The sequence below is a fragment of the Oenanthe melanoleuca genome, unplaced genomic scaffold (assembly GCF_029582105.1).
Source record: "Oenanthe melanoleuca isolate GR-GAL-2019-014 unplaced genomic scaffold, OMel1.0 S095, whole genome shotgun sequence".
NCBI classification, from domain to species: domain Eukaryota; kingdom Metazoa; phylum Chordata; class Aves; order Passeriformes; family Muscicapidae; genus Oenanthe; species Oenanthe melanoleuca.
Window position 1 is genome coordinate 26,646 of NW_026612744.1, and position 15,730 is coordinate 42,375.

A 15,730-nucleotide genomic window follows, 5' to 3' on the forward strand; every position below is an offset into this window, starting at 1 on the left:
TTCACTATTAATCACGACTGAGGTACCGGCAGAGTCAGGGCTTTCGCCCAGGGGCACAGCCCGTGTTCAGTGCACACCCTCAGGCCCTGCTGGCCAGGGCAGGTCCTGCTCCTCACGGGCGGCCCTGGGGCAGCAGCAGCGGGACACGTTTCCCGCGAAGCCCTGAAGCGGCAGAAGCCGCACCCGTTTCCCGGGAGCCCCGGAGCGGCACAGCCCGGGCTCCGTTTCCGCGGCAGCGGCCGAGCGGCCCCGCCCCGAGGCGGTGACGGGAGGGGTGGGACCCTTTCGTGCGCCGGAACCTTCGTGCCGCGGCTGGCGTTTCCCGGCGGCGCGGCGGCGGGGCGCGCCGGTCGCCATGGCAGCGGGCCCGTGGTGCTGGGGGACGCCGGTGGCGGTGGCGCTGCCGCCGCTGCTGCTGCTGTTGCTGTTTCTCGGGGGCGCGCGCCGCCTGCGCCGGGGCCGCGCGGGGTCCCGCGTGTGCGCGCGGGGCGGGCGCGCGCTGGTGCTGACGGCGCACCCCGATGACGAGGCCATGTTCTTCGCCCCCGCCCTGCTCGGCCTGCGCAGCGCCGGGGCCGCCCCCGCCGTGCTCTGCTGCTCCGCAGGTGAGCGGGGACCACCCACGCACCCACACCCCCCCGGGGCACGGGAAGGCCGCCGTGATGGCTCCCCGCGTGTGTGGCCTCGCGCCGTGGCGCGGGGTGGAAGGTGCACGGCTGTGGGGAAACTGAGGCACGGGGCGGCCATCGCCCGCCCTTCCCCGTGTCGTGTCGGAACAGACGGGAACGTGTTCAAATCGAAAGTTGCGACACTGAGGCACTTTCAGACTGCGTGGCGGTGTCAGTGGGCTGTCAAAGGTGCTGTTTAGCACGGCCTTTTGGCATCTCCTTGTAGTTCTGTCGTCTCGCAGAAGACTTGTTTGGATGAACCAGTTCTAATGTCGCGATACATTCTCTGTAAGACATCTAAAAATAGCAGTTGCATTGTAATCCATGGAACAATAGCCCGGGAGGGAATGCGAGGCCGTGCTGTCCATCTCCAGTGCTCTAGTTGACCTGGAGGCAGCATCGATGTCTCTTCATTAGCTGCAGACAAATGTTTGTTCTCCAGAATGTCCGGGGAGGTGCCTCAGCCTGTGGGGTCTGTCTGTGCTGCTTTAGCTTTCCCTCAAATCACTTTTTCCTGAGTCACTGGTGTAATTTAAACTTGTTTGTTTATTTTTTTCGTGCCTGACAGGAACGTGGAAATCAGAGCATCCCTTTGTAACAGCCCCTTACATATTTTAGGACTGTTGTCTGCCTCTTTTGCCTTATCTTCTCCAGACTAAACAACCTGATTACTTGCAGACTTCCCTCACAGATCATGTTTACTAAACCTCTAATCATTCTCATCACTCTCCCTTGGACTCTTCCTTTGGTTCATGTAATTTTTGGAAGGGCAGTGATGACAAACTGGAAGTAGCACTGCTGCTGGGGCCTTGCTGGGGCTGAACAGAGTGGGAGGATTCCACTGTTTGCCCAGAACAAGAACTTTTCACAGCACAGCACTTTCGTGTTCTTCTTGTGGTCTGCTAAAGCTCCAGATTGTTCTGCAGAACTGACACCTGAGCAGTTATTCCATTGTTCAGGTTTCTGTGCATAAGGAACAACCTCATTTGAATTGATTTTTCAGATCATATTGCAATACCAGAGTTCTTACACTGAGAGCTGCTTAGCTTTGGTAAGGAGCTGCCTGTGCCTTTGGCAACTCCAGCCAGTTCACTGCCAATGTTTCTGTCATTTCCAAAGCTTTCTGTCCTGCCAGACCATCCAGGTGAGAAGATAGGGATTAAACTATTGGAGTCCAGTGGTTTGGTGGCTTCCCTGATGGCTCTGCACCTCCCATTCAGGATTTAGTTCAGAGCTGTCATAGTCTCCTGCTGAGGGACAGAGGTCTGTGCATCCCATTTGGTTCTCCACAGCTGTGGGGAGATAACTGAAGTGCAACTCTGCCATTTCAGTTTTGGGGACTAATACACTGCTGCTGGTAGAGAACTTACCAAAGAAGAGTTGTGTTTCTGTTTGTTTTGTTGAATTTTCTTACTCCTGATTCAGTGGCATGACACATTCAGTGTGTTTGATGTTTCCTTCTAGGTACTTTCTCACCTGTAAGGAAATGTAGGGGAGAGCACCTTTATGAGCTAAGAGATTTTTATTTTAAAAGCCTCTGATTGGTCTTGTGGGTGATTCAGATGGTTCATCCTCTCATTGTTTGAGTGATTGATGATGACAAGTGAGTTGATCAAAGGCACTGCAAATTGTTAACACTGAGACAAAATCATTACTTAAAAACCATTGTACTTGCAGTTTTCAGTTATCCATCAATTTGACTTAGAAATGAGTTAGAATTACAGCACTGGGAAAAAGAAATCAGTCTTTGACATGCTGAATAATCTTAGATTAAATTAATAACTCAGTCTAAATGTTCTTTGCTCTCTGTAGTAGCTGGCTGTAGTGCTCCATGGATGAGGTCCAGCAGCATCAGCTATTCAGCTGGATTTGCTCTCAACAGCTGCCCAGATTTTCTTGTGAGCATTGACATATTCCTGATGTCCTGACACGTTTCTGGAGCTGTGGAGCTTTGAGTTCAGCACAAGTCAGGTACTTTGAGAGCAGTGGGACTGTTTGCATAAAGCATCACCTGCAGTCTGCTGTGACACTGCACTGCAGCAAAAGCTGTTACCTTCCAGCACTGTGTTGGTAATGGCCTGGTAAAAATCAGTCTGAAATGAACCTTCTTGGACTCATTCAGTCATTGCAGACAGGCTGCACACTTCATCTGCTGGAGCTAGAACTTGTAATCCAAGGTTCGTCCCTCAGTCAGTCACTGTCACTCTCCCAAAGTCATTCAGGCACAGGCTGGGGGAAGAGGCTTTTTTTGTTCCTAGTTACTCTTTCTCTCTTTGAAAATTTTACAAAGCTTGCTAGTGAGGGCTCAGATTGCAATACTGCTCCAGAGAAATGCTAGATTTAGATGACTCACACCCACAACAATAAAAAGTTCTAGTGTAATTCAAGACAGCTGACTGCACACTTGAATCACATATTAATACTCAACTGTTTTTTTCATTATATTGCTTCAAAGTTAAAATTGAGTTGCAAGTATTGCCCTGCATAGAGCAATGTTCTGGAAGGGGCATCACAGCTCTGGCAGGGACTTTGCATGGCTGATGCCAAGAAAAAATAAGGGAATGTCAGGGCAAGATGAGAAGAAAATAATTCAGTGAAGAATGAGGCAATGTTTTAAGATAATGAATCCCATTTCCCTGTTATTTGTTGATCTCTGTTACAACTTTTCCCAACTGCCTTTATCTTGATTAGGTTTTCCATCTCCTTTTGCCTCTGTAAATTTTTGCAATCTTGCCGTATCAGTTCTGTCTTAATTTCCTCTGTGAATGGAACAAGGAAGAAGATACTGAACTGTTTGGACCCCTTGATGTGAACCTAAATTGAATTAGATGTTGTTACTGTGTTTGCTGTTTTCAGGAAATTATTACAATCAAGGAGAGATTCGTAAGAAAGAGCTGGAACAGAGTTGTTGTGTCCTGGGGATTCCTGCTTCTGATGTCACAGTCATTGATCACAGGTAACTGGTTTTCCTTTCCAGCAGAATTCCACTGCGGTTTTAAAGGAGGTTAAAGTTCAGTTTAACATTCAGAAGAGCTGATTGTGTTGTTCTGAAAAGCCTTGAGGTATCTCAAGAAAGACCATATTAGATATTTTTATTAATAAATTGTCTTCTCATAAATCTAATTAATGCAAAGGACAATTCTTTTGCATTTTGGGGATCACAATTCCTGGTGAAGCTCTGTTCATACAGCAGTTAGAATAATGATAACCACACTTGCTGGGATCTGGCACCATGTGTCTGGGCAGCATGATCACATTTTGTTGTATAACAACTTGTTGCAGTGTTAGACAGAAATTTTCTGAATTGCCTGGGGCAGGTTTGTCTGTAGGTGGTCTTTGCAGGGTTGTGTGGAATTCTCTTATATTTACAATCTGCTTTAGTCCTGGCTAAAGACAAAAGTGAACTGCAGTACTAAAGACAGTCCACAAAAACATGACAGTAAGATTCTTCAAAATTAGGCCATGCAAGATTTGTTTTTCTAAGGTGTGGTGGTGTTTTCTTTAGCTGTGTGTAGCTGCAGAGGTAGGTGACAAAGCTGACAGTTCTCTGTGCAGGAACTCTCTTCTGGGAGGGTGATTTAACACTTTGAATCAGTGAAACTTGGAACTAATGTTGTAAAATCTCTCAAATTACTCAATCACTGTCTGTGTATAAGATCTGAATGAGACACTGATTGCTAGGAAACATGATACAAGTGGTTGTTTCACTTGTAAACAGCTATCACACAGCCCGTAAAGAATATTTCTGTTTATGAAGAAATAATAGCAACATATTGATTTAAAGCCACTCCAGCTAGAAGAGTCAGAGTTGAAAAAAAATCTGGCTCCAGGCAAGCCCTTTTCCCATGACCATATTTTCCCTTGAGCTAAGGCAGCAGAAACCACAGTCCAGAATATGAATCTTTTTGAGTTCTTTGCTTTTTTTAGCTTTAGGTTTCTCTCCAAGTTTTCAGCTTGCTGAGGAAAACAGCATAGAAGTTGTTTTTCCTTTGGAATGAAACGAGATGTTTCCATTCACTTCTCATGAACTGGCTTTGGGTAACTGCAAGTTTTGTAGTACAAGCATATGACAATGCCCAAAACATTCTGGGGAGGAATAAGGAAAAAGCTGCTCAGCTTAGCTAAGCAGAAAGTCTGCTCAATGAACCATCTTTTGACATTAACAGAGCCCTGAAGCCACTTGGCCTTTTATCCTCTGAAGCAATGTGAGGTTGGCTGGTGAGTGATGCAAGTTCTGATGCTGCTCAGTCATCCCACACACACAGCCCAGGGAGCTGCCTGCTGTAAGTCAGTCTTTGGAAGGTGAGGGCCATTTCAGAGAAATCTCTTGGCTGGTGCCTCTTTCTTACTTTATCATTATTGCACACATTTCTGTCCTGATCTGTGATTCCCCCCTGTGAAGGCAGTGCCTGAAATGACAGAGCCATCCCATTGCCTAGGGCTGGGCTGGAATGTACATCACTGCTCCAAGAAACAGGTTTAGATTTGAGGTCTTTATCTCTGAGTTAGATTGCTATGAGATAACCATCAAATCCTTCAACTTTGTTGTGCATTACAGGGAGTAAATGAAGTGAAACTCTTGATGAATTTTGCTCCGAGCTTGTTTACACAGTGAAGTTAAGTGTGTTTACAATGCATTATTTACTGTGCCATAACTCACCTTGTGAATGCTCTTTATGAAAAACATCTGTGGATCAGGTGTTAGCAGACTGGAGAAGATCAGGATTAATTTCTAGACCACACTATTTTTATTGAATTTTTAGTGTAGCTAATTTTTAGATACTGTTTTCCAGTGGTTAAGACAAAACACTGGGACTCGAGGTTCTTGAAATTTACTTGAAGTTCTTGGATTCCCTAAGGCAAATAGTTTTCCTGTGTCTCTTAAGACTTATGTAATTTACAGGTTATACAAAAATATTTGCTGGTATGGCATTATGTGTAACTTGCTGAGGTAATTCATTATTTACCACTAGATTTCAATGTAAATTCATGCCTACAGAATACAGCTCAGGAGGCTGCTCCTCCTTAGCATTTTAAGATCAGAGCCCCTTGGCTCTTTTGTTCCTTGCTGAGCTGTTCAGAAGATAATTTGCCATCAATGTAAAGAAGGAGTACATTGCTCTGGGAGAGCTGCTGGCCTGCTGCCCATCTCCCATTGCTTACACAAACACTGCATGCTTTACATTAGCCAAGCTGCAGCTTTGTGTTTTGGTAAGGAAAGCCCAAAGGATTGCAAGGTCTGGATCTGCTCCAGCCATTGTAGTGTGGAGCTGAGTCATGCTGCTTCCTCTTTCTTTGTGTGATCTAGAAGTGAGTGAGTAGAATTTGCAAGATGTAAAAGGGGAAATAGATTTGCAAAGCCAGGTGATTGACTTGCTCTGTCATCTCACTGGGCAGGCAGGTATAAAATCAACATGACATTTGGGGCTGTGTGTGAACTTGTGAAGAGAAAGCTTCAGTCAGCCTATGGTGAAATCTGTGCTAAAGACCAAATCCTTCTCAAGCAGTGCCTTGCTTTAAATAATGCCTCTCTCAAGTATATCCAGGATTCCCAGCACGACCAGTTCAGTCTCTATCTGCTCTGCCTAGATCTTACAGGAGCTGTGTTTGATGTTGCCATTGTGTTTGTTATCTTGCTTAAAGACAACTCAAATCTGCACAAATATGCCCTCAAGCTGTATCCACATTTCAGCCCTAGAGATCTGAGATCACTAAGAACTTCCTGCAGAAAAGTTCTTTGCTGTATGGGACATGTCCAGGAGTGGGAAGGGCAGGAATGTCTGGGCATGCACACATGTTCCAGACTAATTTAGATTTGAGCTCTGGACTCTTCCAACTTGTGACTAGTGCAGGTCAGGCACCAGATTTGCAGAGGTGTCCCTTGAGCTGTCATGTCATTATCACAGCTCCCACACTACACCAGCCAGCTGCATTTAGGGGAGAAAAGTTTCACAATCCATTTTTGTTACCGTTCCCACACAAGGCTTAACACTTGGAGCAGCCCAGCTCAGAACTTGGTCTTGTGTTGTTCAAAGTTAATTTCTGGACTGTCACAATTATTCCTGCTGCTGGGTAAGGGAGGAGTAGCAAGAGAGTGAGTTCTGAAACTCATGTAAGATAAAATTCATTTCATTAATTATATAAGTGTTGATGTAAACTCTGTGCAACAGTAGATTTTCCTGTGAGTTAAGCTCCCATTTACAGTGGGCACATCTGCCAATGCTCTGGCTGTCTATTAGTCTGAAACACTGCACATGAACAGGAGATGATTTCTGAGCTGCCTTCACTTTCTGAAGAGAAGCAGATAAAAGGAAGCCCAAATTATTCTTTGTTTCTAATGTGTGTTTTGGATTCATGGAAAGATAAATATCAGATGTTTTACTGTGGATTCTGAAGCTTTTGTGCACAGTTGTTCTGGACAGAAAGTAAAACTGACTATTTGCATCTTTAATATGACAGAAAATATTTGGCCCAAGTTTGCTCTGCAAAGAAAATAATAGCTGAGATCTGTGTAAACTGGAAAATTTTCCATTCACAGTCGGACGCTTACGGCAAACAACGTTACATCTCCTTCCAAGTTTCCATGGAAATTGCACTCCCTTTGCTTTTTTATTATTATTATTTCACTGAAGTCCAAAAGGGCTTTGATCAGACACTTCACAGGAGAGAGGACATCTGCCCATGCACTATCACAGGCTATTTTTATGAGGCTGCAGAGAGGCTCCAAATATTTTTTTTAATATATTTTTTATGTAATAATTCTGTGCTCTTGGACTCATTTTTCCCTCCTATAAGATAAATAGGCTTTATTGCACTTCCTCATATTTAACTTCTAACAAACTTCCTTCCATGACCTCTCCATGACAGAGAAATGAGTCTGTAAGGTCATGAGAAAAATATATCCTTAAGTAAATAGTGTGTGTGTCTGGTTGTGGTGATCACAAAGATACAAAAACACTCAGGCCCTTCAGAGAAAAAAAAATATCACTGGAAATCTGAGCCTTTTTATTAGAATTTAGAGGCTCAGTCCATCCCATTGATCCAGTCTGGATTTGCTGTCCTTGGGTTTCTTGATGGGAATGTGGGTGCTGAGTGCACAGAGCTGTGGGATTCTACAATGTGTGTTTATCTTACTTATGTGTTTCTGTCACAAAGGTAATATTATTCCCTAATATTTCTTCTTTCCTGTTCTAATGTTTCATATGTTGGGATCAGTAGTTGATAGTTTTAATTCTGCTGGAGTAATTGTAGTAATGAGTTACATTTTGTCTTCCTAAGTTCCCTGTGGTATGATAGTTTGACATTTTATTTTCTTGCTAATTCTAAAAAGCTGATCTGTGTGCTGATTAAAATTGCTGCCATGCTTTATTCTGGAAGAGCTGCATATTTCAGGAGTGAGTGATGGGATTTTCTTAATCTTCCTTATCCCAGCAATGCTGTAAAGATCTTTTTTTTTTTTTTAAGAATTTTCTGTAATTAAGAACGACATCTGTGGGACCAGAAATCTGACATGTAAATTGATCACATGCTCAGTGTGTATTGCAGGGAAATCAAACTTGAATCAGCCAAACAGACTCAAAATCATCCTGAACACTAACAAGCTTCATCATGATAATAAGGCACTTTGTCAGTCAGGTGGGGATCTTGATATTTATCAATCTGTAGCCAGATTGCATTTCTGTTTAGTGTAATTCTGGAAATGTAAATTGTTTTCTTTCTGAGAAGACAATAAAAGATTTGGCCACCTATTTTTATTTACATTTCTAAATGGAAAATTTTTTCAAAATGCTTTCCCACATGGCAGTTCCTGCAGGCATTTTAGGACCTCAAAACACTTTATAAAAAGGATTATATCAAAGTCTGCCTTCAGGCATCTGCTTTTGTAAGTGTTGCTCTATGCAATAATTTAAGAAGAAATTCTTCTGGGGGTTGAGCTGTCTCACAGCCCTCCAGGAAAGCTTCTTTCTGAAACAAAGCTTTGTATTGCACTAAGTTTGGGAGCACTCAAATATTCTCCCTCAGATGTCAACAGAGACCTGTCCCAGCACATCAGTGAAGTCACTTCAGGGATTGATTGAGGGGAAGAGCCTGGCCAGAGAAGCCAAGTGCTCAGAATAAATGCAGGAGGAAATGAAGGAGTACAGCTAGAGGACAAAATGGTTCATGGAAATCAAATCAAAATACTCTGCATTGAAATTTATACTTTTAATTCTCAAGATGATTTTAGCAGAATAAAAACTTTGAAATACTGAGCTCAAAACATGAAAGATGAGAAGAGGGATTGCAGCCATCCCCTGAAGCTGATGAAAGTTTGATTTGACTTAAAAACCATCAGCATTGCTGAGCTTATGGTAAGAAAAGAAATAAAGCTGTGCATAATGGCTGGATTTCAGGAGTCTGGGGCTGAAGATAGGGACATGCAGGAGAACAGGAAAATCCATTACAAGGGTTTTTTTTTCTTTTGTTCGTTCTTAGTTCATTCAGAACTGCCTTTTTCTATTCTTTCATGAATGATTTTTGAAAGTCCTCCACATACATTAGAGACAGGCATCATCTTCAGAGCAAAGAAAGCTCCAAGGAGCCATCCTGGATTTGCAGATGGTTCTTGTCCCAGCTTTGCAGTCTCTTGGGAACACAGATTTCCTGGCTGGGAGCCATTCTGTCACTAGAACACTTGTGTCCAAGCAGAAGGATTTGTCTTTGGTTTTGCTGATTTCCTGTTAAAACATTTTGAGTGGACTTTTCTTCATGGTTCCAGGAAGCTATAGAAAGATACAGTCTTTAGATTAAAGCTATTTTCAACAGTTATACCCAGGAGTCCCCTTTTAAGCACAGCAAACTACAACCACCTCTTTATTTTGCACGTGGAACAATTCAGAGTGTTTTGCCAAAACTGACCCCAAGGAACTAATGGAGAATGACAGGCACTTTCCTTTTGCTTCTGAAGGTTCCCTGCTTTGATAGCCCAGCAGCACCTCTGTTAGTCCCTCATTTGAGCCTGCAGCTGGTAATTATAGGCAGACACAGATCGTTTTTCAGAGAAATGCTTAACTCTTACCCTTAAAGAGTGACAATTATATCAAATAATGCAGCAAGTTAATCAAAAAGGAGGAACAAACAGAAAAAAAATCTAGCAGGGATTCTGCTTAAGCTTTTGAATCTCTGCATTCCTCCAAGCTTACTCAGGGAAAATATATTACTGTTTCTGCTGGGAATGCTCTTAAAAGCCTTCTCACAATGGATAGGGCATTAACACCTTGATCACAAGAACTGTGTGGTTTCTTTGTGGATTCTCATAATCTTATTTTAATTGTAGCTGCAGTAGAAAATGTGAATGCCTCAGTTAAAGTAAATCTGTGAGATCTGGAAACATCATCCTTTGCATCTGCAATGGACTTGCATTTTCTGCAGGTTATTACTGTATTGGAAAGCAGAGGAGGGGATTTGCAGTCTCTCTTGGGCAAACTTCTTTTTGGAATCCAATCTGAAGAATTTCAGTTCCATCAATTCGTGGGGGTTGGCCATTGACTTCAGCACACCCAGGAATTGTCACAGAAACAGTCTACAAGAGAAGACAAAGTCTTGTTTAAAAAAAAATGCTGGTGTGGGGAAAGTTGGAAAGGGAACTGTACAATGGGTGTTGTGTAAAATGTGTTTTCTCTTAATGACCTTCCAGTTCAGATTGGCTCTGTTTATATACAAATCAAAAACTGGTTTGTCTCCCTGCCAGCACAGCAAAGCTCAGTCTGGGATCTGAGTTTCCAGCTGTGTCTTTTGCCTCTGACATCCTCCCAGTAATAAAAGTTGTGTGGCTGGGACTTGGCTGGAATTGCAGATGATGTGTGAGCCAGAACTGAGTTCAGCCTTCTCTTCCTCTTCAAGACAATGGAAGTTAAACTTGTTTGTGTCAATAAAAAAAGCACACACAACTCCAACCCCTCAGGGAGCAGATCTGATGAATAAGATGCTTTTTTTCCATCATCATGTTTCTAACCCTGACCAATGTTAGTAGTAAGTCTGTGGGAACTCAAACTTTTGTCTTCTTAATTTCCAAGGTGGAGCAGAAGCTTTTGTGGAGTTCACCTGCGAAGATGCAGCATCCAGAGAACAGATATAGTTGCAACAACCTTTGCAGTTTCCCTAATCCAAGTTCTTTGTTCTTCACTTCAGACTCCCTGGAGGGTACTGTGTATTAAGTGCTGTCTTTGCTCTGTAAGCCTTAACAGCTTCCCTGCAGAGACTGACAAAGTGGCAGAGACAGGAACCTGTTCTCAGGTGAAGTGGCATTGCTGACATGCCTTGTAGTTGTCACTTGCCTGTTTCCTTCTTTTTTCAAACGCTGTTATAGGAAACTGGAGTTGTTCCAGGTCCTGGGTCTGGATGTAGGCAAAGCTCTCTTAGTTCATACAGGAGCAACAAGTGATTAAATTTTTCTGTGCTGGGTCTTCCTTACAGCAGCTGAAAGCTCTGGCTGCAGTCAGCAATTCCACTTGCAGGTTGCACATTGGTCACCTCATTGTAAAATACCCATTTGTAAAGCTCTATAGCAGTTGTTAATCTCTACTCTTCTGTTAGTAAAACCCTCTCTGACACATGACTGAAAACTCCTCCAGTTGGCAGTGTCAGTGTGAGCCAGCAAAGGTGCTCTCAGCACTCTGGAATCTGAGGCTCCCCAATTGCTCCTACCTGACTGCAGTGGGTTCTGCTCTGCAGCAGCAGCAAAGCATCCTACAGCCAAAGAATCCCCATTTGTATTTTCCTGGCTGAGTTTGTTGTGACATGCCCTGTTATTTTTGCATTCTGGGTGCATTCTGAAGCTCCCCCAGGCATCCCTTCAAATGAAACATTGCATCACTGAGGAAGCAAAGCCATTACAAGGGAATGCTTTTGCCAGACACTTGGAGCAGGCACAATCAGCTCTCATCTTCCAGAAAAGGACTTGCAAGTTGACATTGCAAAATTTGGGAAGAACAATGGTCCTTTCTTGAGTGATTTGATGCAGTTTTTAAAAAAGCTGAGCTGTGCTGTTGTTTTTTGCCACATCATGAATGAAGGTTTTATATTTGCATAGAAGAAATGTTACAAACAAAGCAGTTGGAGCACGGAGCTTCAAAATCCTTTAGAAGGAAGAGAATAAATTTTCTGAAATTTGCTAAGGTCTCTGACCTTCTCTGGGTCTTACTTTCATCCTGCAATAACCTTCCCTTTTTGCAGAGCCGTGGTGTTGGAGTAGTTGCTGTTTCCATGCTATTCTTGTGGTGTGAGATGCTGTATGAGTGTTGAGGATCATTATTGCTAGTCAAAGGGTTAATTTTGAGATCTGATTTAGGTTTGGCACAGGAGGAGGGGAGACAGAGGATTTTGTTCTGCAGGAAACTAGGTCAGCAGGTTTTTATTATCGTGCTCAACAGCCCAATGTGGTTTGCATTTAGGAATGAACTCTGCTGACATCATGGATGGTCGCTTTCCCCTTCCCAGGACACAGCCTCAGACTCTGCTCCGTACATTACAGCTTTCCCAAATGGAATGGAAGGGAATACTCAGCTGAAGAAGCTCAGGCCATTGTGAGTTACCTTTTCAGAGCTGTCTGTCAGGAGTGCTCAGGATCACAGGATGAGGTCCAAGATGTTTTGGAGAGGAAGAACAACAGAGCTGGAATCTTTTCAGTCACTGAAGTGCATTGGAATCACAGAGATCTCCATTGCCTTTACACCCCATTGGCTGCTGATTGTTCTTACAGCCTGTGGCATTGCTTGGTTTTTGTTTGGATCTGATCAGATTCTGATCTTGGTCCTGCCAGTGTAAACTTGGAGTAATTCCCTTGCTTTCTGTGGAGATCCTGCTGTGTGGCTGAGATCACTGTGTGGTTCTGCAGATAACCTTTATGTGGGGAGTTTTCCATTGTAGCTATTGGATCATCATGACTGATGAAAGATTTGAATAATCCAGAATCTTTGTCACATCTCTCAGCTTTCTTGGCTGTATTTCCTGTTGTGTATTCTCTTTCCAGGAAACTGAGAATACCTGTCTGTTCTTTACCTCTTCCTGTTGAAGACCAAATTGTGACAGAGATCATCTATACTGGACAATTCAAGCCGTCTTACTTTACAGATTATTTTCACTTTACTGAATGATGAAAATCCAAGTAGTTATAATTTTAAAAAATACTCCACATTGTTTTGATTGTAAGGATCAGATGAGGGTGGTGGAGCTTAAAAAGATTTAAGGTGGATCTTTAAAAGACATTACCAAAAAGATTGGTAATGCCTAGGAAAATTTCTGAGTAATAGGATTTAAGGCTGAGCATCTATTTCCAGTTTTATGCTCTTGTTGTTTTACAGACTTTAATGTGAGTTAATGGCTTTTCAGCATAATAAAACCATCTAATTCTGTCCTGTTCTACTCTTTATTCAGTTCTGGCATCAAGAAACCCAGACATTTTTGCAAACCAAGTTTGGCTTTTAAGGCTGAACAAGGAAAATACAGGCAATACTGAGAAGAGCAGACAGCAGTAGGTTTGCCAGCAGTTCCTGGAAATAATGGAGTTTCACAATCATTGCCTGCAGATTGGACATTTAAGGAGGAAAAAAGTCCTTGTGGCTTGCATGGATAGAATAATGAGAATGCAAAGTCTGTTGAGAAAGTTTATTATGGTAAAAATTCATATGCCATTCTTGGGTTTAAACCAAAGGGCAGAATATCAAATGCCTCAGAATGATGACAGCATAGAAATAACACAGGTCAGAAAATTGCATATGGTCTCTCCTGGATTGCCTTTAATGCTATACATTTTAACTGTCCAATTTTGAATCTCTGTAAAGCATTTCAGCTGCAAGAAATGTCCTCAGAGAAAATGTGAACATGTTAAAGAGGGATGAAGAAAGGAGGTGTTTCTACAGTACCCTTGTGTTCTTCCCCTGCTGTGACTGGGAGCCAAGAAAACGCCAGCATGTGTCAGAATGAGAGGCAGTGACAGGACTTGTAGCAGGCAGACACGTCCACACAATAAACAGCAGAGCTGAGGCAGCATTCTCAAAATTGCCTCCTGCATAATGAAGCAGAGGAGTTGTGGCAGAATCTCCACAGCTTCATTCAGACTTGGCAAATTATTTCATTCAAATTTGCAGCAACTCGGGAAATGTCATTGTGCTGCTGGAAGACTTGGGTTGTGTTTCCTAAGTCTAAATTGAACTAAGTTCAATTGAGCTCTCAACTCAAGAAATGAGAGATGAAAAGCCTCTCTCCCCCCTGCAGTAGCTCTCCAAAATGTATGTTATATCTCTTGAGTCTGTCAGCCATGTGAAGCCTTCAGGATGTGACTCATAGGATAAATAAGTTTGGTCATTCTTGCTGTGAATAGAAAAAGGTAAAATCTTGTATTTTTATAAAAGCTTTTTCTTCCCTACATGAATTCAGAAAACATCCCAAGTCATTAACATGCTGGAGCTGTCACTGAAAATCCAGTAGCTTCAGGGTTGAACAGAACTGTTAATAGAGCTCAGTGATGCCATGTGTGTGAAACGTGTGCTGCTGAATATTTGTGCTCTTTCAAATGGATGAACTCGAGTTCCCAGACTGCAAAGGAGGGTGGTAATGCAGAGGAGCAGCTCATGTGTGTCAGCAGAGGAGCAGATGCTGGCAGGAGAGCGGGGGATAAACAGATGCCGAGTAATGCTGATGAAGGGAATGAGCCATTTGTGCCCGCTTGGGAGCTCTGCTGCAGAGGATGCAGCCTGCAGATTTAAGTAGGTTATGATGTTCTCCCCTATGGCTGGGGATGGAGGCCTGGCCACTTAACTGCAGACTGTCACTTTGTGGTACCAACATCAAAAAATCATCTTTCAGAGAGCAATAGCTTCAAATGGGTGCATTCCTTTTTTGTTTTAAATGTAACCCTATCTTTACAAATTAAAGTAACTATTCAATGGTTAGAATATGATCTCTGAGCTATGAGCACAGATCCTGTTTATCCCTTTTGTGGGATAAAATATATTTAGCCTTGCTGGATTTGTAGTTACTATTCCTTCCTCATATTTTACGTGGCAATTAACCCTCTCCTTTGATAGCTGTTTACAGCCTGGAGCAGGATGACAAGAATGGTGCTCTTTGTTCTGCAGAAAGCAGAGCTGTGCCAGGTATCCTCTATCTGTTTCCCAAACTCAGGTAACCTTCTCCTGGAGCAATCCCAGTACCAGGAGAGAGGGAACAGCAGTATTCTTAACATGGCTGCTCACTGCCAATCTTTTCAGAGAAGGGGAATCAGCTTATTAATTTTATTGACCAATTATTGCAAGCAAAAGGTGCTAGGCTGGAAGCACTGGTGACTTGCAAAGACCTCTCACAGCAACTCACACTGGGGTGTGTTTGTGCTCTTCATCATTCCTGCAAGTTGATTGCTTGTATCTGCAAGAAGATTAGTGCCCACTGTAATACAACTTCTGGCCTCTTTCCTTGGATGCCAATAAGAAGATTAATTAGAACTGGGCTAAAAATGTATTAGTGTTTAAGGGAGATATCTTTCTACTGTGCTACCTCATCTCTTATTCCACCCCAATCCATTTGATGTTGTGCTCAGAGTCCTCATGCAACTTCTGCTGTTTAGTGCCCTCTGTACCTACAGGGAGTTAAGGAAGGACTTTTGTCTCTGTGCTCATACATCCTTATTCCAGGAGAATGTGTGAGTTCTGGTAAGATCAGTCTGGAGGCAGCACAGGACGTTGGATACAGGACACACTCAACACCCCCTCCTACAGTGGCTCACTGTGGGGCCAGCTCACAGCTCACAGGTGCTCTCTGCTTCCACAGCAGCTCTAAGACTGATTTCCAGCCAGTCTTGGCAGTTGGACTTTCCCAGTGATCTGTATAAACCAGAAGTGTCCTGGGAGGTTTCCCAGTTACACCATCCTGCTTTTGGTGTTTACAGCTACAGTAACTAACTTCTGACATTTCTACCCAGCTGGTGCTCTGACTGCTGAGCAGGGTGCCTGTTTGCACATGGGGCCTTCTGATAAGGCAGGCATTTGACCTTTCTATTCTTAACCCATTAACATTTAGAAGAGTTG

The 15,730-nt window shown here is 43.1% G+C and overlaps 1 protein-coding gene across 1 annotated transcript; it reads left to right on the forward strand.

Annotated features, from left to right (window-relative positions):
- Positions 1-322: 322 nt before the first annotated feature.
- Positions 323-13,060, forward strand: LOC130266590 (N-acetylglucosaminyl-phosphatidylinositol de-N-acetylase-like). The gene is made up of 3 exons (XM_056515838.1): positions 323-605; positions 3,525-3,624; positions 12,101-13,060. The coding sequence occupies exons 1-3, from the start codon at positions 356-358 to the stop codon at positions 12,114-12,116; spliced, it is 366 nt and encodes a 121-aa protein (XP_056371813.1). The 5' UTR covers positions 323-355; the 3' UTR covers positions 12,117-13,060.
- The last annotated feature ends 2,670 nt before the right edge of the window (positions 13,061-15,730 follow it).

Coding starts and splice junctions, on each gene's coding strand:
- LOC130266590 (XM_056515838.1), top strand. CDS start 356: ATGGCAGCGGGCCCGTGGTGCTGGGGGACGCCGGTGGCGGTGGCGCTG. Junction 606..3,524: donor CGTGCTCTGCTGCTCCGCAG/GTGAGCGGGGAC, acceptor TGCTGTTTTCAG/GAAATTATTACAATCAAGGA.